The 25028-nt window shown below is 40.4% G+C and overlaps 1 protein-coding gene across 8 annotated transcripts in view; it reads left to right on the forward strand.

Moving 5' to 3' along the window:
• Nucleotides 1-1913: 1913 nt before the first annotated feature.
• Nucleotides 1914-25028, forward strand: part of SLC9A2 (solute carrier family 9 member A2) — a 100618-nt gene continuing 77503 nt past the window's right edge. Inside the window, exons 1-3 of one of the 8 annotated variants that reach the window (XM_078348397.1) lie at nucleotides 5661-5842; nucleotides 6736-6952; nucleotides 7275-7539. Coding sequence is in view for 4 of the 8 variants with exons in the window: in XM_035271801.3 (XP_035127692.2) it covers nucleotides 6105-6245; nucleotides 6736-6952 (358 nt within the window). In the remaining 4 variants the exon portion in view is untranslated. Of the gene's footprint in view, nucleotides 2020-5360; nucleotides 5434-5660; nucleotides 5843-6080; nucleotides 6246-6361; nucleotides 6953-7274; nucleotides 7540-25028 lie in introns of those variants that run through there. The other 7 variants (XM_078348398.1, XM_035271803.3, XM_035271799.3 and 4 more) reach the window with 7 other exon arrangements.

The raw sequence follows: 25028 nt of genomic DNA on the forward strand, positions 1-25028 counted from the left end.
GGTAACAGCATAATTATCATCATTTGCATCCTCATCACCACCACCATTACCATCATGATCACCATCCTCACCATCACCATCTGTATTACCATTATTCTGTAGCATAGTGTTTAAGAGTGTAACTTCTGCAGTCAAGTTATCTATATTCAAATCTTGACTAGCTGTGTGGCCTTGAGCCAGTTACATAATTTTCCTGTCCTTAGCTTCCTCATTTGTGAAATGGGTACCCCAATGATATCTATAATTTAAGGTATTATAAATATTTAATAAGATGATGGGTATGGTATTTGAAAAAGAACCTGTCTCATTGTGTGTACTCAGTAAATGTTAGCTACTGCTAATGTTGGGGCTCAAAAAAGGATACCTCAAAATATAGCGCTTTGTACATGCTGAACTGAAGAAGAGGCCCCAAGGTCTCTCTGGCCATTCTCCACCATCTCCCCCTAAGTACAGGATAAAGTTGTTCTGTGAAGTTCCCTTATCTGCCTAAAGTCTGGACTCACCATAGGGAAAAAAAAAAAAACAATTCCCTCCAGTCCCTTCTTTGAGTTTTCATTAACTGAACTTACTTGCAAGAAGAAAGACTGAAGTCTGTCAACATACCTGGACAAACTTCGGTTGCAAAGCATTTTCTGCTCTGTGGGTTCAACAGATGTTGTCCTAGACCATGGCATGCTCTTCCAGCCCATTAAATTCCTGTAAAAATAATTTACTATCCCCCTAAATCATCCACACTTCCCTATCTCCGTTTCACCTAAAAAGTAGGGCATAATAGCATTGGTACCCCATTGAGATACTGGCCAATCACTCTGTGATTCTCCCCATGCTCACGGTAGTAATAAATTGGTAAAGCCTCTCTTCTCTTATTAATCTGCCTTATTGTGAGTTGAATTTTTAGCAAAATTTCTGAGAGCAAAGAGAAACTTACCTTAACCTCAACAGTACTACTATTGAGGCTAGTAATTTCTGAGAGCAAAGAGAAACTTACCTTAGCCTCAACAGTATTATTATTCTGTCATGTTCTATAGTTCTTGAGGCCAAGATTCATGTGATCCATCTCTGTGTCTCCTGCAAGAATGAATGCTTTGTACATAGTTTTCAAAAAGCTGAATAAATACTTAATTTTTTGTTGTACAAATAAAGAAATGAATGGATGGATGGATAGGTGGATGGATGAAAAACGTGAGTAAAGACAAGTAGGGCATAATGTAATACTAACCTTTAGGCTAATGTTGTCCCTTTTAGATGTTTTTCAGTTTCAAGGCTGATAATAGAACAGTATGAGCTCAGGGACTGCAGGAAGCATGGAGATTCAGAGGTTTAGTCACTAGATTTTCTTTCCTGTAAAGAAATTACTTAGAAACCACAGAAACAGTCCTCTGTGAATAATCTGAACCTCATTCCAATTGGAAGAAACTGATGAGATTTTCTGAGGTAACCTCTTTTTAGTTGATATTTGCCCAAACATGTTTTCTAGAGTGAACTCTTGTTGGATGCATGGAAACTCAAAAAGCTTAGAAATTACTAAAGATCAAAGAGCAGTGGAAAGTTGAGAAAGGTGCTTGAGTGAAGACTGGCATTTTTGACTCTGCTTTCTCTATTTCCAAGACTGGATTTGGTCAGATTTCTATTTCCAGTGTGGTAGCAGTTTAGTAAACTATAGGATAATAAACAAAATATACATTTGCAAAGGTACTCCTTATTTTCCACTCCTGTTTCTAGAAAGATCTTTGCCATGAGCCCTTGACGCACTCTCATTTATTGGGTCCCTAAAGGTACAAAGAGACTTAGTTGCAGGTACCTAGCAACTACAGATACTCTACAAATATTTGTTGAATTGATGAGTGAGTGCACCTTATATGTAACAACAGAATTCTATTTAGACGTTCCTATGGAAACTGTAAAAATCATTTACTATCCCTCTAAAATCATCCATCCTTTCCTATCTGTCTTTCCTCTAAGAAGTAGGATATGAAAGCATCAGTACCCGAGACAGACTTCAGTCCCTCTTCCTACAAGGTAAGTTCGGTTTTTGCTTTCTGACTACATTGCATGTCAGGGTTCAGACAATACATGGCAGAGTTTAAAGGACAGGGAGTCTCTCTTCTCCCATGTGACATCACAATATCTGTAGCAGGATGAACCAGGATGTAGGTATGTGTCCATTCTACACACACATGTTAGATTCATATCTTAGATTTTTAAAACCCTTTATAAAGAAATCTAAAGGTACTTGTCTCAAGGCCCTTATTTTATGGAGGGAAACCAAAGCACTGAAAAACTTGGTGGTTGAATATCTGAAAACTGACTCTTAGCTTAAATATATTAGGATAATTCAATATTAAAAGTACCACTCTTAGCCAGGTGTGGTGGTGTGCCTGTAGTCCCAACGACTCAGGAGGCTGAGAAGGGAGGATCACTTGAGTCCAGGAGTTATTAGGAGTTTGAGGCCAGTCTGAGGCAACAAAGTGAGACCCCATCTCTACAAAACCAAATAACAACAACAAAAAGTACCACTATTATTTATAAGGTTGAATTTGAAGAAAGTACCTTTTCATAAAGCAAAACATTTCTCTGCTGAAACAAATACATTTGGCCAAAAAAAAGAGAGAAAATCATTTAATTCTGTGGACATCTGTAAAAAGTCCACACCACTGTGTGATCCTAGAAGTCCTTAGATTTTTACTGAGAATTAAATCTCTTTCAAAAAAAAAAAAGAAAGTAGTTTAGACATTGAGAGCTTTCAAATACAGTAATAAGATCACAGAGTCAATAATGTTATGAGTGCCAGCTTTTTATAGGCAAAGATTCTCAGTTGATATACAACTAATGGCTAGTGGTTGTGCAATGTAGATTTAAAAACAAGGGGAGTACAAAATATGAATAGTACAAGGAATAGTGTGGCATATTAGTATCTAACTAGTATTAGCGAATATTAAACTGGTATCTGAGGATGGAGCCATTCCCTGGTCTCTGTCTCCTGATTGAGCACATATTGCACCTGCCTGCTAGCTTCTAAGGGAGGCGCTAACCTCTGGCGCCGCACTGTGGTGCAGGAGAGCCACTGCCACTCCACTCTACATCTGAAGAGGGATAGCACATTAAACCTTTTGGAGTTGTGAAGACATGTGTTTGTTGGCATGCAGAGCACTCTGCCTGCTCCTTCCTACAGAGGTTCCTGGGGTTTCAACATTCAACAACTCTTCAGTAAGCTCCAAGCTCTGTATGGCAAGAGACACAAGGTTAAACCTCAGTTCCTCCTGAAGTTTCCAAAGCAGGAGTGGGGGATTTAAGACCAGTCCTGAGTTAGGTCAGGATCCTAATGCCCTCTGCACAGCTCATATTTTTATATTTTAAGGTGCATGTCCTCTTAAGCAAACTCAGCTTTTTTTTTTTTACTACTTTCTTTCCCTTGTACTCAGAAAATATTTCAAAATCCTTTGTGATTCCTAGGCATGCCATATCAACTGTCCTGTTTCGATGGCTATATAATTCGAGAGAGTTATTCCTCTTAAAGTACTCCATTAAATACATTAATATTCTAACGGACCACTTTAAAGCAAAGTGAAGACAAAAAATGTGCAAGTTTGCCCTACAAGATTCATAAATTCCTAGTAAATATTTCTATGCTATGTGAAAGTCAATCTCAAATCAGGTAACTGTACTTTCTAAAAATATTTAGAAATCTTATAATGTGATTAAATTCATACATCATTTGGGTAGAAGAGGAAAAAAGACATGAGAGATCCCAAAATTTGAATCAAGAATCACTGGAGGAAAACATTTCTTGTGAAACTAGGAGAATTCATATCCATCCTGCAACTGACCTAACTGTGGAGACAGGCCTGCAGTTCAGATCCTTAGAGTGTGAGAGCTGTTGATTTCATGGTTAATTCATATATTTATTCATCCAACACATATTTAGTGGGTACTCACTGTTTCCAGGCACTATGCTAGGAGTTAAAGATAAAAGAATGAGTCAGATAGACCAATCCCTTCACAGAGCTTTTCAGAGAAATAATTAAGGGCTGAAAAGTTATGGGAGATCAAAGGGCATAAAAGAAGACCCCCAATTAGTCCAGAAATTCAGCTACTGGGTAAGACGTCCAAAGGTCACTAAGAAACCAGTTAAAGATGCTAAATGTGTACATAAGATTAGCTTCTTGCCTCAGTCATTCCATGGGTGGTGTTATCACTTTCAAGAGCTGAGCTCCTAGTCAGAGGGCACTTTGAAGAAACAGCCCAGCCAAGTCGCCCTCAGCATCGGGACATAATTTAATGCTCTGTAAATCTGCTTTAAGGGAAAGATGAAAATAGTGTCTTTTTAAACTAATTTCCTCACCTCCCATTTACAAGAATAAATAAAAGGACTTTTTTTTTTTCATTCAAATGTAAGAAAAAGTGGATAGCCTTTAACTGCAGTAGCATAGATGTGTAAAGTTAAAGTGACACCACATACAGTCTGTAATCTTTATGGTAACTGGGCAGTAAGGGCCCAGAAACAGATTTGTCATTCATTTTCTTGTTCCTGATGAGCAATTATTCTTCAAAGTGTTGTGTGACAGACTCCCAGAAATTATTGTCTAAATATGCACTTGCCCTATTACTACGTCTCTAGGTTTGTAGAACTGGCCTGATTCACTTACTAAAACTTTATCCTGCTATGTTTTTGAACAATCCCTGAACTATTCTCCACTGCTTATTTTAAAAGATAAAAAATATAACCTGCTGTTTCTGGGCAAGAAGTCACGGAGTGGAGGGTGAGATGAAACCAGTATTAGGCTGGGTAGACCTGGGCGTGAATTCCTTCCAGAGGCTTACTTAATAGTTCTTATTTGCTGCTTTTTCACAGGGTATGTTCGGCACATACCTTTAATAAAAGTTTCCAGTGAAAGGAGAAGGGGAGGCTAAGTTTCGGATGCACAGTGATTCTTTTTAAGATATTATCTTTAGTTTCAATTCTGTAGCACTTTTTAAAAACTGATGCTTTTTGAAATATCAGATGAAGCAGTGCTCTGTTGCATCTCTCAGAATTCTTCTTTCTTTTTAGCCTGGACTTGTCCCTCCATTACTTAGACGGCCCTATGAGGCCTATTCTTATTTTCCTCTATGCAGGTGGAAGATTTTTTTTTCTTGTACCCTCTGCTGACATCTCACTGATTTTCTATGTTAGAACTTTGAAAAAAAAAAAATGCTTTGAAGGTCGAACTGCCTGGTGTTTGTTTAATAGTAGAAGCCACGTGTTTTGACACATCAAAGATTAAGAAAAGAGAAGATTTTATGTCATAAATATCAAAGGGAAAACCCTCAGTTAATTGAATGGCAACTTTGGGCTCATTCGCCTTTTGGGCTCATTTCAGTTTCTGGCGATAAAGATGCTCCAACAGCGAAATTGGAACCAGTGAAGAAGTCTGCGCTCTGGACGACAGAAAGGTTGGCTCTGCACGAGAAAGCCCTTTTAGATCCAGAGGAAAATCGCGCTTCCTTTCTTTTCCTAACCACAGCCTGTCCTATAATTAGCGGAGCAAGTCAATCTGAGCGAGGGAAATCACTGGTTTTCCATGAAATAATTATATTTCTTATGCTCTTGGACATGTACACCTCTAAGTCTAAAAGCGGAAAAAGATGTTTTGGTTTTACGTGAGCTGGGGGAGGGAGAAGGAGAGTGGCAGCGACAGTGTAACGATGGGTGAAAGCAGCACAGTGTGGCAGAGGAGAGAACAGGATCCCGCGGTGGCGTGGGAACACTGAGTTCTGCAGAAGGAGTTTCCCTGCGCAGAGCACCTTGTGCGCGAGTTAACTCTCGGAAGGGAAACAAAAATGAAGCTTTTCTAAACTTTCGGTACGTCCAAAGAGCCCCGTGCTGTGTCTTGTCCTCCGCAGCACCGGGCTAGGGTGACGGCACCCCTCCTCCACTCACCCGGGCTTCTCCTCCCGACCCAGAGCCTGTGGAGCCTCTCCGCGCACCCTGCGCACCCGGGTGTCCCCTTGCTGGAGCCTGCGGTGGGGAGGGGGAGGGAAGGGCTCGAGGCGTGGGTAGCGCGGGTCTCTTCACTGGGTGGACGCCCGACGCTGCCTCCGGGGCGGAGACAGCTCCGGCCACCATGAGCCCGGTGCCGCGATTCCACCCACAGGTTCGTCAGCTCTGGGGGTGGCAGGTCTTGGCGCGCGGCGCCAACGTGAAAGGAGCGCAGCCATCGCCCCCGCGGTCACTGGGGCCTCGGGTCGCCCGCGGGCTCGGGCAGGTGCGCGGTGTACAGGCCGGGTCCCCTTGTCCTCCTACCCCGCGGCTTGGGCGCCGCGCCCGCCCCGCCCCCGCCCCCGCCCGCGGGCCGCCCAGGGCAGGGCCTGCAGCTGCGACAGGAGAGTCGCGGACGGGCATGGGCCGGCAGCCGGCGGCGGAGGGCGGCTGAGGGCTGCTGAGGGTCAGCGCGGTGGTCTCTCGTCGCCCTGCAGGTGCCCCGCCAGGCAGTGCGCCTGTTCGCAGCGAGGACCTAGCTCTCTGGTTGCAGAGACCGGGTCCCGTAGCGGCGGCGGGGGGGGGGGCTCTAGCTGCCCTGCTCAGCAAGGGGAAGGGCACAGCGGGCGGCGCTACCCGGGCGCGATGCGCTGAGCGCGCGAAGTGCCAAGGGCCGGGCCCCTCGGCGGCACCCGGCGTCACCCATGGAACTACTGGGCGACGGGAGGAGCCTGCAGGCGCCACCGCCTCAGCTGCTGCTGCTCCTGCTTCTGCAGGTGGCGGGGCCCGCGGTCGCCCTGGCAGAGACCTTGCTGGACGCGCCGAGGGCCATGGGCACCAGCTCCAGCCCGTCCAGTCCTGCGAGCGTGGTGGCTCCCGGAACGACACCGTTTGAGGAGAGCCGGCTGCCCGTGTTTACCCTGGATTACCCCCATGTGCAGATCCCCTTCGAGATCACCCTGTGGATCCTGCTGGCCTCCCTGGCCAAGATTGGTGAGCGAGCTGGACTCGTGGGGAATGGGAGGGGGCGATCTCTGGGGGACACCTGGAGGGTGACTGGGTTGGCCAGCTGACCTCGATAGTGACCACCTCATCCTGGATTCAGGGCAGGGGCGACAGATAGAGCAGCTTCTTCTGGTTGGAAAGGACTCTAGGAAGAGCAGTTTCGCGTTTTGGTTCTTAAGCGACCATTGGTTTTGAAATGGCCCCAAAGTGTAAGTTCCACAAACTTAGCGATTACTGCTTTCTTCTGCTGCACGGAACGCCAAGTTTGTCAGCCCTCTGCTTGAGTTGATCGAGACCTATTTATTGACAGGTATGAGTCTCACCTGCAGGGAGAGAGGCGCAGACCAATCCCGAAGCTATTCCTAATGTGATTAAAGTGCTGAATGCTGCAGGAGAGAGGCGCCTTGGCAGTGACACAGACCCTGGTGCATGGAAGGAGACCAGGGCGCCTGAATGCCTGCGTCTGCAACAGGGAAGCCCTGTCTCCTCCCTCTTTTGGGCTGAGGCTGTCAATCTCCAGGAAGCTTTTGCGTCAGGGGTGGCTGAGGCCAGTGAGGGGAGATGCATATTTAAAGGTAACTAACTCTGGGCCCAGGACAGTGGCCCAGCCTGTAATCCCAGCACTTTGGGAGGCTCAGATATGAGGACCCCTTGAGGCCAGAAGTTTGAGATCATCATGGGCAACATAGTAAGACCCCACAATACAAAAAGAAAAAAGAAATGGTAGCCTGGTGTTGTGGTGCACGTCTGTATTTCCAATTCCTTGGAGGCTGAGGCGGGAGCCTGAGGGAAGAGGATCGCTTGAACTCCGGAGGTTGTGGTTGCAGTGAGCCATGAATGGCACCACTGCATTTCAGCCTGGGACACAGAGAAACACCTTGTCTCAGGAAAAAAAAAAAAAAAAAAATACCCACTTTCACACCACCTTTAACTCTCATTTTGAAAGCAGAACCCTCAGAATGTATTTTCTCATCTTCATTAGCCATGCTACAGAAACTTTTATGTTATGAGCATGGTGATTTATAATATTTTTACTTTATATCTTAAAGACTTTTAAAAAAGTCTTGAGATATATAGACTACTGTTGTAATGATCCGAATAAGCTGTTAGGTCCATAGAATGTATGCATTATATATGTTTTATGTCTTTACCCTGTGAGATGAGGCAGATTTCCATAAAGAATGAAAAGATGCATTGCCTGCCATCTTCAGAGAGCTTACTGATGAGTGGAGAGAGGCATACACACTATGTGATTATTGCCCAGGACAGTGCTAAGCAGGGTGAAACTCAGAAAAAGATAGTATACCATTGCAGGGAAGCAGAGAGCACTTCCTCGTGTAGACCAAACATTTAAACTGGATTTCCCGGGAAGACCAGGACCTGGTCAGTTAGAGAGAAAAGGGAGTCACATTCCAGAGAGGAATGAACAAAGACATAAATTGGGAGGGGAGTGCAAAGGTAGAAGAGATGGTTTACAGGAGAGTGGAAGTTGTGGTAGGTAAACCGGAAGCAAATCTTCATGCCAGATAAAAATCAATTAGATTCTATTCGTGGTGACTAAGAGAAATACATACTATTTAATGACTCTGCAGTCTGTAATTGCCTGGCTTTGACGTGGTTCTACTAGTCAAGTGTCTTAATTCCACTGAGAAATAGTATGAGATAGGCCTCCCCATCTACTGAGCAGATATGCATATTTTTGTAAATTTATTGCCTCTAATAATAATAATAATAATAATAAACTCAGATGCCACAAGCCTGCCCTGTAGGGAGTGCCGGTATTAATATTCTACTTGGTAGAGGTGGAAACTTTGAATGAGTTTGCACCCAGAAGCATGCCAAGTGGAGAGCCAAAATGAATGACCTGTTCCCTGTCACTCTCTCTGAGCCTGGAGGCTCCATCACTGGAGGGCTGCTTCTGTGCCTGTTTCCATTACTGCTTCTCTGCTGTCATTTCTATTCCAACTCTCTCCTTTGTTTGCTACTCCTGATTATTTTAATCGGGTTAATCACAATAATAACAGCTGCTAGGAGGCACTTAAAGGCATTATCTCTAATTTTTACAATCACCATGCCGGGTAGGTGTTGATTTCTTGGTGTCATATCGGAGGAAATGAAGAAATGGGGTGATTAACTTGCTGGTAGGTGGTGAGCCAGAATTCCAGCCAGGTCTGTCTCATTTCTCATCTTTGTGTCTTTCCAGAAGGCTTGTTCTGTTGTGAGAATTAAATGAGAATGAGTTTCTAACATCCTAAGAACAAAGCTGGGCACACAGTAAGCACTCCATCCCTTTATCTGTACTGTCTTTATTAGTAGCCTCCACTGTGGACAGCCTGTTAATTGAACCATGTTTAGATTAATTACCAGCAATGTGCATAGTCAAAGTAGCCATAGTAATCGCACAGTTTCTGGCACTACAGCACCTTTTCCACTGTTTACTGTCCTGGGCTGCCTCCTGTCTCTCTTTACTTCTGTCTTGACCTCAGCCTTCTGCAAGTCTTCTTATTCTGTGGGCTGCCTTTCTGCACTTGCACTCTTTCTGTCCTGTTCCATTCATTTTATTGATCAATCTCACTTTATTGTGTGATATTTTGTTAAAGGCATTCATACTTACTTGCGTAAGAGTTTGCAGGTGTATTTGTCCCTCCACTAGTATTTTCTTAGCCCAGATGTGATTATTTTCCCTGGGCCCCCTCTGTTCTGGTTGCCAGTTTCTGCTTTCTCCTGCCTTGTACTTTGCTATGGGAATCAACACATATTGCACTTCCTGTCCTCCCCCAAATTCTGAACATCTCTGGCTACTATTTTGTCTTTCCTTTCTGCATCTGAGTGTCACAGAGATGATAATTTTCACCCAGAGAGGGGTCTGAAGAGCCAAATGGAGTCTATCATGGGTAGGGTGAAGGGTATATTTCTCCGGGCAGAAAGTGGAGTTTTAGAGTCCAAAATGCTGGTGCCTGGGGTCTTTTCTCTAGATTCTCCTGCATATACCCCAGCGTTGTCCTGCAGCTTCCCCTGTGTTCCTAGAGGAGCCAGGAAATGCTCAGAAATCCCCACCCCTCCTTTTGCTCCCGGGGTTCTGAACTGTTTGGTTTTAAGCAAGACCATCCTGGTGCTGTGGGACACTTTTGTACCCCACTAAACAGTCACCTAGTCACTTCTCTTTCAACTTTTGCTCGCAAAAGCTATTTTGGGGTGGCTTATATGACTTAAGTTGCCATATTTGGGAATGAGGAGGAATTGAGCTGCGCAAGTGGATATGAAACTGTGGGGTAATACAGGTGCTAACCCCTGCAAATTGCCACGGTTTCTATTTGGGGCACTTTTATGCCATTTGTGTAGTGTACCTGACCTTACCTAACTCAGAAAACACGGAGGCACATTGCTGGTAATTAATCTAAACATGGTTCAATTAACAGGCCGTCCAAAGTGGAGGCTCCAAATAACATTTGTGGGGGGGTTAAATAATGCCTGGTGGTGAATTCAGAATAGTTTTCTAATATAATATATATTACATTCTATATTATAAGCCAATATAATCTTAGAAAAATTACAATCAGAAGTGAGAAAATGCATTGTTGGCCAAGTATTGAATGATTCAATTTAACTCTTAATTGTTACATTTGGTATCAGGGAAAATCAACTTCCTAATTACTTGGTCCAGAAAAAGTTTTGTGGTTATAAAATTTACCAAAATGATGATGATGATGACGGTGATGATAATAAAAATGATGATGAGTGTTTATGAAGTAAGTCAAACAAATTTTTTTTTGAGCACAGCAAATTTAGTATACCTTGGAAAAGCTTTAAAAGTTTTGGCAAGAAATGTTTCCTCATTTGTTTTTTACTTAGGTCCCCACACACGTGAACTCTTATTATTCTTTCTTTGAATATTTATATTTTGAGCAACCATAATTATTTTTACAGTTATAAATACACACATTGCTCGGTAAATCCTGTACGAAGGAATGGAGTTCTACAACCTGGAGTAATGGGTAGCCAAAGAATTAAGATAATATTTTCTGGTGCGTTTTAAGATTGCCTCCTCGGATTTCTTAGTCCATGAAGTGACCCAGTGGGGTTTTTGCTAATTTGCATGAACTTGGACATGGACTGTATTTCTTCTCAAGGTTCAAGGACAAAGAACTGAGTACCTTGCTGTCTAAAGTAACAGAGCTCCCTTCTTTGTCCTGGGGTTCCTCAAACATACCTTCCCATATCTTGAGGTCTTGTGAGCCGGCCTATTTGCATCTCCTTTCAAATGTCACTGGTCACTCTGCTCTTTTTATTTTCTCTGCCCCTAAGTTAGAGTAGGATGCATATTTTTCACCTCCCTCCATCCTGCTATCATGAAATTAAATAAACTATATTCTCATAATTTTAAAGGGAAAGATAGAAAGCAATTTGGCTTATGAAGACATCTCCCCTAAGATCCAGGATCTCCTGAAATTGAGATATGAAACCTAAGAGTTTCACATCTGTCTGAATTACAGAGATTTTGATCTCTGAAAAAAACTTATCCTTGCACTTAGTCTGGTTTTTTTTTTTGTCCTCTGGTTTTCCTGGGTATATTCATCAACTGTTTGGTCAGCGGATGGAGCTCAGGGTCCTCACCTGCTATCTGAACCACATCTTCCTTTGAACACACTTCTAAATTCTCAAGAGTTCTTGTTGGTAGGTACTGGTTCCTAGTAAAGTTAAAAGAGGAGCACTGATTCCTTTCCTTCTCAAAGCCTCCATCTTCTCCCAGTGGGCTGCTCATACATTTTCTGTTTTCTGTCTGAAGGATGACTTCAGCAGCTTTCTCATCTTTTCTAAAAACCAATTAGGGTGTCTTCTAGAATTTCATCCCCACACTTTACCTCTGTTTTTGTTCCCTTTAAGATAATAGATATTTTTAATTACCAAATGAAAATGTTACATTGTACCAACTTCAGCAATGATAACTATACTCAGCTTTATTTCTTACAAAATTATTTCACCTGTCTTGAAGCCCTAAGATGTATACAATGAACTACTTGCATAAAACTGTTTGTTCTGGCCAGGTGTGGTAGCTCACAACTGTGATCTCAGCACTTTGTGGGGCTGAGGTGGGAGGATCACTTGAGGCCAGAAGTGAGACCCGATCGCTTCAAACCTTTTTTTTTTTTTTTTTTTTTTTTTAAGAGCCAGGTTTGGTGGCCTGTGCCTTTGGTCTCAGTGACTCAAGAGATAGGCAGAAGGATCACTTGAGCTCAGGAGTTCAAGGTTACAGTAACCTGTGATGGTGCCACTGCACTCCAGTGTGGGTGGGCAACAGACAGATGGAGACTCAGCCCTGTGTACAATAGCAAAGACCTGGAACCAACTCAAGTGCCCATAATGATAGACTGGACAAATAAAATGTGGTACATATACACCATGGAATACTACACAGCCATAAAAAACGGTGAGTTTGTGTCGTTTGCAGGGACTTGGATGAATCTGGAAGCCATTATTCTCAGCAAACTGACACAAGAACAGAAAACCAAACACTGCATGTTTTCACTCATAGGTGGGTGTTGAACAATGAGAACATGTGGACTCGGGGAGAGGAGCATCACACACTGGGGGTAGTTGGTGGGGGTAGGAGAGGGACAGCCGGGTTGGGGACGGTGGGGAGCAATAACATGGGGAGAAATGCTGGATATAGTATACACCTAAAGTAGAATAAAAATAAAAATAAACCAAACTGTTCCTTGTATGCTATAAAAACTCACCAGTAAAACCAATAATTTGATGGTTTTGGTTTCCATGGTTTTGATAGATTTGATAGATTTTAACCAATGAGTCCATTGCTTGAATATTTATAGTTCCATTTGGTTTATCTGTGTCTTTTGTGGTCAATTTTGATAATTTATATTTTTTATAAAATTATTATTTTGAGTCTTTAAAATTTATTGGAAGGAAGTTACTTCTGATTTAAATGATCTCCATTTTACACGCATTTATGTTCTTTCTGTTTCTAATGTTTTTTTTTAACCTTGATGGGGTATGCAGGAGTTTATCTGTTTGATACGTTATCAAAGAATTATCTTTTGGTTGGCTTGTAAGTTACCTGCTTCCGCTCTAACATTTATGATTTACTTACTTCTCCTTCCTTTGGGTTTATTTATTTAATTAATTATTGAATTGAAAACAATCCATTAATTGTTGTTTATTTATGTTCTATTAATATGTTAATTCCCACCTTACAAGAGTAAGAAACACCAATATTTAAAAACATAATTGATATTATTTTTGGTAGCTTCTCTAAGTGTTTTATGAATCCCGGAGATCCCAAATTGACATGCACTTATGCTAAAATGACATCAGTCTTAATAAAATAAACAAAAGTACTTCAGTAGATTACTTACTTTTTGCAACTCCTAATAAGCCATTTCCCCTAATCAATTTATCCAAAGTATGGGTATTTGCTTCTTTTCATTTAATTCTAATCTATGATATACTGTATAGTTAAGATTCTGTCGCAAACTAACCATATTCATAATACTCAAAGTTCATGTAAATTCATCTTTTCATACAAATAACAATAACAATAAAGAGAATTATAAAGACAAAATATTTCAGAGAAATTATGCAAATGACATATCAGTTTCTGAATACATTGCATGACATCTTTACTGCTGTTAAGTAGGAGACCATGGGTGTTCTGAAAGGCTTACTTAACACAGCATACCAGTGATAAAACTGGAATGATGACTGCTTTTCATGGATCTCATCTCAAGATGCTCAGAGTCCATAAAACCAGTTTGATCTTCATGGAACCACAGGAATGCTTCATAAACTAAAACAGGATTATTCAATGAAACTCTTCTTAAAGGTGAATTCTCATGATCCAAGTGGGTACATTTTGGAAGAATGGCAGTATATGTATTTAAGGTTAGAAATATACCCATTTTTCCTACTGTAGTTATACTGTGTCATTTTGATATGCAGGGTTTTCACTGTCACTCAGCTCTAGTATTTTTAAATCCCCTTGTGATATTTTATTCTAACTCAATAACTAGTTAGAATTTTACTTCTCAGTTAATGAATTTATGGAGATTCGGGTTTTTTTTTTTTTTTTTGTCATTGTTGGTTTTAGAGATAGGTTCTCACTACGTTGCTTCGGCTGCTCTCAAACTCCTTAGCTCAAATGATTGTCCCGCTTAAGCCTTCCAAGTAGCTGTGACTATAGGCGTGCACCACCATGCCCAGTTGCTTTTTATTTCATTCACATTTTATTGCACTTTGGTTAGATAGGTATGATACTGATTCAGTATTACAGTGTTGATTTTAGGTTGGATTTAGTGTTGATTGTGATGTCCTTTATGTCTTAATTTATGGACATTTTAAAAACTTTATTTTCCATTTATGCTTGAGAAAGAATGTGTATTCTCTATTTATTGTGTACAGGATTTTATATAATTACATGTATATGTATACAGACACACAGAGACTACATAAAATTTCCAATTCTGGTGTTAAAATCTTCAGTAGCATTACCAGTTTTTGACTACTTTTCAGTTCCTGGGTTACATTAAAATTACTTCTAAGATTGTAATGACAATTACTATTTGTAATTGTTTCAATTTTTGCTTTGTTTTGATGCTATGTTATTACATGCTCATTCAATATTGTTACATCTTCAGAGTGAGTTCTTCCCTTTAATTAATAAGTTTTTAACTTTCTTATTTCCACTACTTGTGGCTCAAATTGTATTTTTTTCATGTAAAACTATTACCACTGGCCGGGCGCGGTGGCCCAAGCCTGTAATCCCAGCACTTTGGGAGGCTGAGGCAGGTGGATCACGAGGTCAAGAGATCGAGACCATCCTGGTCAACATGGTGAAACCCCGTCTCTACTAAAAATACAAAAAACTAGCTGGGCATGGTGGCGCGAGCCTGTAATCCCAGCTACTCAGGAGGCTGAAGCGGGAGAATTGCCTGAACTCAGGAGGCGGAGGTTGCGGTGAGCCGAGATCGCGCCATTGCATTCCAGCCTGGGTAACAAGAGCAAAACTCCGTCTCGAAACAAAACAAAACTATTACCATTTAAAAGAAAGCTAGATTTTGCACATATACTTTTTTCCATATCAGTTTTCTATATCTGCATTTTCCAGATTCATATTTTTATACCCTTACTATCAAATGAGTTGTGTCATTTTCATTTTGATATGCCTCATTAAACCACATATATCTGGATTTTGCCTCTTTAATTAAACATTTTAAATCACTGTAGTTTAAAAGGAGAAATGTAATTACACTTACTGTGAATAATGATATATTTTGACTTATTTTGCTCTCTGTTAACTTTGCTTTTACTTGGTGTCCTAATCTTTCTTTCTTGCCATGTTTTGGCTGGATTGATTTCTCTTTTTTATTTGTTTTTTATACATAATTATATATTCTATTTCTATTCTTTTTAAGGTTGCTATTCTGTTTTAGTGTGATTCTCTGATTTAACAGGAGTCAACCAGCCTACCATGGCTCACATCTCAGATACACATTCCTACATATTTTGTAGTAGTGTGATTTTGAGTATGTAACCTACACTCTCGGGGCTCAGTACCCCTGGCAGTAAAGTGAGGACAATAAAAGTACCAATGTCATACGTAGGCTGCTGTGTGAAGTAAATTAGCTAATACAGGTGACGTGTTAAAATAATTTTATGGAACATAATGATATAAAATAGTTTCCTAGAACATAAAAGTATTTGCTATTTTTATTATCTTCTTCCTAATACTTGAACTTGAAAAAGTTCTAACTGCCCGTTTCAGAATTATAATATTTTGTCATAACTCATATTTGGATTGTATTTAACTTCCTCCAAATTAGTTTTTACTTTGTATAAGAAGTAGTTACATAGATTTGCAAACATGTTTTCCAGTTTTTCTTTATGTTTTATCTCTTTTTGCCTTTTAGATTATTTTTTGTTTGTGTTTGTTTTTACATATATATTAGTGGATACTTCAGGGAAGGCTTAGTCTTGTGTGAAAACATCTTTATTTTGATTAACCTCTTAAAGGATAATATAACCAAGTGTAGGATTTGGTGCTATCATCACTTGTCAAGTGGAATATATTACTTCAATACTTTTTATCCTCTTTTGTTGGTAGGTAGAATTATGTTGTTACCCAGTCTTTTGATATTAATTTGACTTATATCTCTGGTTTCATTTAAGTTTTTAGAATTGTTTCTGATATTCTGCTTTTTTGTCAATGTGTGCAAGTATCTTTACTTTCTTTTTCTTGCTCAGAACTTGTTATACTTCCATGCTTCTTAACTGCTGTTTCTTGTTTTTCGTCTCTTCATTGCTGTGGTATTTTTTGGTGATTTTATCTTATCTTTTTCCCAGCTTAACATATTTTACTCTCAGTGCATTTCCAATCTGTGGTTAACCTACTCACTGGATTTTTAGTTTTAATTATATTTTCATTTAAGCTTTTTCAAGTCTATCTGTGTTTTGTTCATGCTGTTACTTTACGTAATTATAGAAAATAGTGGTTTTATTCCTCATTTTATTGCTCTATTTCTTTAAACTGTATTTATTTTACAGTCTCTTTTGGATTTCTCTGTTATTTCTAGTACTTGGGGTGCTAATTCTTATATTTATTTATATTTAATAAATTTGTATTTATCCATTCACTGACTTTCTCTTTTCAATATTTATCTTATATTTATCCATTCACTGACTTTCTCTTTTCAATATTTATGTAGATTGTAGTTTTAATTATGAGCTTAATTCAGCAGGGGATGTTTATTTGGTAAATGTCTTTTCTTTAAGTTGCAAAATGTTCATACAAAATGTTTTGGAGTGTGCTTCTTGCTGGGACCTAGGGTTTCAATATTCATTTTTAATATTTGTTTCTTAGCTTGGTTTTCCTATGTGGTTCAAGTACTATAGATATCGATTTAACACCTGTATGTGGTGTAGACCTTGAATTTTATACTTCGTGGCTCAAAGCCATAAGGAGTTGACACATTTCTTTTCCTTCCTTTTTCCCTTGGCTAAAAGCACCTTTTCTTCTAATATTTAATTATTTAGGACAATGTAGCTCTAGGAAACTCAGGAATTTATTCAAATGGTCTTTCTTTAGTGGTCTGAAGTCAAATTTCCCGTCCCCATGTAGGTGTTAGAATGTCAGATCCTAGCACATAGGTCATGCATCTATGTCAGGAATTTCCCTGGTTCACTGTGACTTCAAATCCTACTGGCATATCTCATTTTGATTTTCTTATTTCTTGCCTCCTAGACCTTTTCCTTTATTTTGAACCTGGCTAGATATTAATATCTTATGTAGTACTAATGAGGAGACACCATTTGTGTCCAAATTGTTGGATATCTCTGACATTCTACACAGTATGTTTTAAGGATATACTTTCTATAAAATGTTTAAAGCTCATGGTTATGTTATCATAATGGCTTCTCTTTAATGTAAGGTAAAAATAATGTGTACTTTCCTAGTTTTCAATAGGAAGGATGTGGGGGTGTAACTATATGCTTCAGCTTTATTTTATATATTTTCATGCTTGTGTAGAGGAGGATTAGCTTAGCAGTTCATGAAGTGTTCAACCTAAGTTTTGGGAAAGATCCCCCCAGATTAGAAGTAGGAAGACCCTGTCGTAATTCTGCTTCTGCCATTAACTTGGTCTTATGACCCTGACATGTATTCATGTACTTGGTTCTTCCATTTAATTAATGAAAGTGGGGATATATGTTTCTGTCCTATCTCTTTAATATTTCCATCAGGATAATATAAGATTATCTGCAGGGAAGGGCATCATTTATAACAAAGCTGTTACTTTTACAGCAAAAGAGACTTAAGCCAAGAGAAGCAAGTGTTTATTATATTAAAGTGATGTGTGGACCTGGGCGTATTGTCATTTTAAATGATACATGCACAATTATAGCTTATTCTCTTGCAATTATGTCTTTTAAATATATGAGTCATAATTGATGCACTTTCTGCAACAGTCCTGTGCATTGTTTATCACTGTACATGGGCTTTGTCATCTTGATTTGTCTAATTCATCCCTTGTTTGAAGACAACTTGTATTCCTCTTCCTCTCTAATAATTCCAATGGGTAGGGCAGGGGAATTCCACCAAAAGATCTTTGTATGACTGTGACAAGCATACTTTCCAGGTGACTTTCACGTTATTAGTTTGTGTTGGCACACAAAGGCTCACATGGAAAAGACACAAAAGAAAAATCAAACTCACAATACATTTAGAAATTTCACCTAAAAATGAATCAGATTACACATGCCTGCTCTGTCTGGGAAGCACTCTAAAGAAGTATAAAGGTTTTGCTATCCATAGAAAGTTCTTTAGAAAATCACATGGCAGTGAAATGACCCCATAGCCATATTTTTGTGACCCTGCCTCCGGTTGCTTTTCCCAATTCCTGGGCCTGTTTCCTGGGACCCACTGGCCAGGAAACCTGAGCAGTGTAATGCAACCAGTGGCGAATTTTCTTGTAGCACAGAACAGGGAGACAGGTGAGACTCGGTAATCCCTCTATCACGATTTCTTTAATAAAATAATAATAGCTAACAAGGACAGAACACTATTCTCTGCTAGGTATTTGAGCCAAGTGCTTTACATTCATTGTTTTTTTTAATCCTCATGGTAATTATGGGAGGTAGGCACCATTATTATTCCCAGTTTTAAAAAATAGATGAGGATAAGAGTTTAGGGAGCTTAGGTAACTTGTCCAAGGTGTCAGCTATCAAGTGGCAGAGGTGGGGCAACAGTTTGTTCTTTATCACTTGGGTGTGTCTCGCTCGGCCCCCTGCCTCTCACGGGAAAGAATATTAAAGTACCATACTTCTGGTGTGGTCTCGCACACTTTACCCACTCTTAACCTGGAGCCAGAGGCCTGCATTTGAGTCTCATGCTTGACTGGTAGGTCTCATTATGACAGTCTCAGATTACCATTGTAAAATCACACAATAAAAATAGCCAGCCTCCTTCATGTGATTCTGCGAAGACCAACCGAAGTAATACATGGAAAAAGTCCATTCCAACCCCAAAGTTAGGATTAATATAACCTCACAACAACTCTAAACAGGGTAGGATGAAAAGAGCTAAGGAAAAGGTAAGGTAGTGGGACTCAGACGTACCAGAGCTGGACCATGAGTCTAGAGCTTCAGAGTCTTAGCCTGATCTTTTCCATCATCCGTGATGCACAGAATACAGAATTTTGTTGGTTTTGATATACATATTTAACATGTTAAGTATTCATACGTTAAGGAAAGGTTCAAGCCATGTAACTTAAGCTATCATGTAGATTTTAATAAATTCAACCACAACAGATTTACAGGAGAGAAGATGTTAAATATATTTCATTGTTACACACACATACACATGCATTACACATGCAAACACGCACATCTAGAGAGAGATGCACACATAAATGACATTCATTAGAATATGTGCTCAATGAGGGAAAGGGCTTGTGTTTGACTCATCATCTGAAACAATACCTGGTACATAGTACAAACTCAATAAATAATTACTGAGTAAATGAGTAACTCAATAACATTTAGAGAAACTCTTTTTCACCACACTTTAATGATATAATTAAAGTTACCACACTCCCTGGTTTGTCCATGATATTTATGGTTTACATTTGTTACCAATGTCCCATCACATATATTATTATTGTGTCATTTCACTCTCAAATATCCTCGTTTGGATGTTAATTTGATCACTCTATTATAGTGCATATGCTATTATTGGATATACTTTTAATGGTATCTTAAGCTCTGCTGTCCAAAATTCCAGCCCTGTTACTTACTAGCCGTGGATTTGGGTGAGTCAACTAACTTCTCTAACCTCTGTCATTTCATCAGTAAAATGAGCTCATAGTAGTAGCTTCTTCATCAGGTTGTTGTGAGGATACAGTTAGCACATTTACAGAACTTACTACTTTATAGACCTTGGGAATTTGGAGAGCCTTGAAGGAGAATTGATTTGTTTCTTTTTCCCCAATGTATGATAGTATTATACCATGAATATCTACCGTGTCCATTTTCTCCATAGCAAATTGTTAGATGTCCTAATCTTCTGCAGTTGCTGTTTTGAATGGGTTTCTTTCTAAATCATACATATGTCAGCATCTAAAATATGTTGCATAAGTTAAAGAAATAATTTTTTTCTGCTTTTGCTAAGTTAGTTTGCAGTGGAAAAGAAAGGCAATACACACTTTTTAAAATCCCAGGTTTTTGTCTTGGAAAATGAAAGGTGAGCAGCCAGGCATAATTGGTAGAGGGTACAAGAAAGACCAGACATGCAGGACTCAGTCAGCTGAGACCCCCTGTAGGAGTAGATTCTCTCATTGACCCTCCTCTGGACACTTTCTGGAAAGCCCGGAGCTTCTGGGTCTCCTCTGTGTCATCAGGGTCCACAGATGCATCAGCTCACACATTTGGAATAAGCACGTTGTGCAGCAGTTGCTTGCCTAGGCCTTTCATGCTTTTTGTATAAAGAGTGTTTCTTTCAGAATCTACATGGGAAAGAATGTTGAAGCAAAGTGCTGCCTAAAGTAATTATTGCTATTTTAGAAATGTCAACCCCCAGTTTTCATTACCAGTATGCTAAGGCAGAATCATGCATCAGCTGACTGTACATTTTCTCTTACGGAACACTGGAATAGTGAGGAGAAACGATACTGAGAAATTGCGGCCTCTTTTTTCTATCTGATTGAAAGTCTTGGTGTTCAGGATTGGGAAGGATACATTGTCAGTGTCAACACGCCTGGTCTGCTTACTTAGGAGAATGGCAGCATTCTTTGTGTGTTCACTTGTGAAGTTTCTGGATGAGTATTAAACATGCTGACTCCGGCTTGAAGAGCTTTAAAGGGGAAATAGGAATACATGTGCACCTGTGAGCAGTGGCCCAAGTTTCTCTGTGCCCTGTTGCCCAGGTTTTGCTTTCCTTTGAGCTGTTTACCACTCCCTGACATATGATTATTTATGTGTGAGTTAGCTGTTCACTTGCTGTTCATCCTTCTTCAAGAGAGGCTCCAAAGGCATGGATGTCTTTTCAAAAATGTTATGGCTTACAATTTATATGGTTAAAACCAAGTAACACTGTTTTGTACTTTCTTTTATTTTTATCTTTTTATTTTTATTTGGTCTTGTTTCAATTTTCTGTTTTGAAGCCACTAAAACCAGGGAGCTGTTACTGTTCCTAAATCTTGGAGCGAAAATGAGTATAATTGGCAAGACTCTAGTCCTCTATTTTCCCACTGAATGTGTTAGTAGGTTTTACCATTGTTTTAATGGAACGTAATAATTATGATGACTGTGGAATGATATGGAACTGTCAGAATCTCCACGTATGCTTAAAATGCACATCCCAATACTCATTGAAATCCCTTTGATCTTTGCAACCATTGCAAATGGAAAGGCATCTGGATATACAAAGACCACCAACTTGGTAAGAGAAGTCAGGGAGGAAGCAAGGGAATGAAAAGTAGAGTTCTAGCAAGCTTGGAAAGTGGAGTTATTTACCAAATGGGGTAGTTTCTTAGCTTAGCCTGAGCCAACAGTGTGCAAATATTTCCCTGCCATACAAATAACTGGTGACTCCAGTTAAGTGTTAGCAACCATTTAATTGAAAAATGAAATTAGGTAGAAATTACTGGCAATTGTGGGTTCCTTCACTATAATTTCATCTATATATTTTGAGCAAGTGGTAAATTTGCTTAGAAGGCAAACTCTTGAAGGAAAAGGAACCAGAAAACAGAAAATATGGTTCCCACACAAGGCAACTGGGGGGGTGAGGTAGGGTCCCTGGAAACCTTATATGGCTTAACGATAGCAGTGTGCAAACAGCAAAGTCAAAATTGGCATAAATCATTTACTAACACATGGGTTGAGAGAATGATAAATCCTGAGATTTAACATTAGCCCAGGGCAGTAGAATAAAAATTGCTTTCAACTGTTGGCTGGCATGGAAAGTTTTGAATCTAGGTAAACCAGAGTCTTTATTGCCATTGGCCTGCCCTAGTGGCCCCTCCCTCAGCTTAACTAGACTATGCAAAGGATCTGTTCAGAAATAGTCAATAGAACTTGTCAACTCCCTGGACTCTGTAATTCCTCCTAAACAATGCCTAGACACTGGCAAGTTTTACCTTCAGAACAATCTCTTCTAATCAAATCCTTACTTGGTCAAACCCCTTCGTCAGATTGTGTTTCTAAAATCTAAGGTGAGGGGGAAAGGAAGAAAAGAAAAAGTGGAGGGCCTCAAGCCTTGAGGAGGTGAAAAAGTTAAAGATGTTTGGAATCACAGAAGATCTGATGAGTCTGTTTCATAGCTGTGAGACCTAAACCTGCAGTCCTAACAGACCGAGAGCAAGCTCTGTGACCGCTTCACATGCTGTTCCTCACAGGAAACTTGAGTCCCAGAACTTTCTAAATAAGAATACCCCATGTGTCCAAGGGCAGCTCTCAGTATTTAATAGTAAGGATCTTGTTTCCCACCTGGCTGTATTAGAAATTCCCTTGCCATCTGTAGAGTCCTTTTCTTGGCTTAGGGAGACACACGTGTCACACCCAGATAGAATACATGTTGAAATACTTTTAAAACTCTCCAGTGCCATCGTTATGATTTCCTGGGGCAGAGGTTACAGTGTGAGCACAACTGAGCCACTGATCATTTCCAAGCTGTCCAGTGGTGTGTGTTAAGGAAAGAATATAATGCAGGCAGTGAGGTGGCCAGGGCATGAGTCAAATCCTGTGTGCGACCCTGGCTTGGGTATCAGAGTAGGATTCAGCTGCCTCCAGTGAAAAAGAGAATCCCAGGGTGCCAGAGCTACCCGCATCCCCCATAAAGTCTCCCAGCCTGCAGAGATAAACTTTATTAACTCTGTGTTCTCTTGGACCTGCCAGAGATCTCACCCCATTGACAGAATCCAAGTGCAGCACCCCAGTTGGGATAGGGAAGCACCTCTGGCCCCTGAGGAGCTGGCCCCTCACTCATCTGCTTAAAGGATGGGAAACCTGTCACTTAATTCATGGAATCTCTGCCTAAGTTGTGTTTGTTCTCATTGCTGTGGTTGAGACTAGAAGGTAGGAGTCTGAGAATATTTGTTCTGCCTTGATCTTCATTGCAGTGTGAGTAGTGTCAGATGCCTGACTTTTGAGCCTGAGGTCTAGACACATAGCTATCAGTGTGGGCTCTATCAGTGCCACTGCATTCCCTGAGAGATGGGAGTGGTGGGATATTAGGGCAGCAAGCTGGACAGCCAGCTCTTGTCCTGCCCAACCTCCATCTGATGGCCACTTTGCAGAAACTGGCAGTGGGTGAAAAGTGGGTGAAAAAAAACCCAGTTGTGCTGATTTTCCAAGATAACTTGGACTGAAGAATTTACATGTGGATCCTCTGAGTTTCTCAATATGAGCTCAATATTTGAACCCACCAGACAGGTGGAACAAAAGATCCATGCAGGCCATGGTGGCTCATGGCCTGCAAGCTCACAAACTCTGCTTCAGACTTTTTCATGTTACATGAAATTTTGCTTCTTGTATTTATACATGGGTATATATTAAAGTGCTGAGCTGATTGTGTGGGACACTTTGGCACTCAGGATCAGTTGGTATATGTTTTATATAGTCAAGTTAACACAGATCAAAATGAGGACTATTCTCAGAAATTGATCCTGTTACAAAAAGAGAAATAAATGGAAATGGCTGACATGCTCTGACCGTTGACAAATGTGAGAAAGTCACTATGGAATATCTAAGGGAAAAGGGTTCATGCTCCCCCCTTGAATAGGAAGCACAAGCCAAAGGGAAGCTGAGCTGGGATTGCACTAAGGAGGCACTGTGTTAAGTCACACAATGAGTTCATCATCTATGAAAGGTAAACTCTACGGGTACATTGGTCATGGTCCTGACAATTACCGATATCTTGAATGAAAGTGTTCCTTACGCTCACTAAAGAGAGACACTTTCCACTGCTTCTTGGCCTTTTGATCAAGTGTGGAGAGGCACTTCCCTTTAAAAATGTGTCTGTGAGTCTAGGCACAATGCCTTATGCCTGTAATCCCAACACTTTGGGAGGCCAAGGCAGGAGAATTGCTTGAGGCCAGGAGTTTGAGAAAATGTATCTGTGAGTAAAATCAATGAATTTAATAGTCTTAAAAGAAAATAAAGGGCCGGGTGCGGTGGCTCACGCCTGTAATCCCAGCACTTTGGGAGGCCGAGGCGGGTGAATCACGAGGTCAAGAGATCGAGACCATCCTGGTCAACATGGTGAAACCCCGTCTCTACTAAAAATACAAAAAAATTAGCTGGGCATAGTGGCGCGTGCTTGTAATCCCAGCTACTCGGGAGGCTGAGGCAGGAGAATTGCCTGAACCCAGGAGGCGGAGGTAGCGGTGAGCCAAGATCACGCCATTGCACTCCAGCCTGGGTAACAAGAGCGAAACTCCGTCTCAAAAAAAAAAAAAAAAAAAAAAAAAGAAAAGAAAAACTTTAAAAACTATTTTGTGCTCTTTTTCACTGAATGTTACTTCAAATAAATCCAGGAGCGATGGCTCATGCCCGTAATCCCAACACTTTGGGAGGCTGAGGTGGGAGGATCCCTTGAGAGCAGAAGTTTGTGACCAGCATGGTCAACATAGGGAGACCTTGCCTATACAAAAAAATTAAAAATTCAGCCAGGTGTGGTGGTGTGCACCTGTAATCCTACATATTCAGGAGGCTGAAGCAAGAGGATTTCTTGGGCATGGGAGCTGGAGGCTGCAGTGAGTTATGATTGCACTACTGCACTCCAACCTGGGTGACAGAATGAAACCCTGTCTAAAAGAATAGAAACCCACAGAAGAACTGACATAATAAACGTACATGCTGTGGTAGATTATAATATCATGTTAATAGGGTATCATTCACACAACCATTTTCTTATTCTTTGACATTTTGCTATGAGTGTTTTTGTGAAAAATTACTTATCTTACCTTTGAGCTGCCAAAAAAGTTTGTTGTTTTGCTTCTTATTTTTGAACAGCCCATGCTTTGCACATTTTATATCAACATTTGTAGAGTTGCCTTTT

The sequence above is a fragment of the Callithrix jacchus genome, chromosome 14 (genome assembly GCF_049354715.1).
Source record: "Callithrix jacchus isolate 240 chromosome 14, calJac240_pri, whole genome shotgun sequence".
Taxonomy (NCBI): Eukaryota; Metazoa; Chordata; class Mammalia; order Primates; family Cebidae; genus Callithrix; species Callithrix jacchus.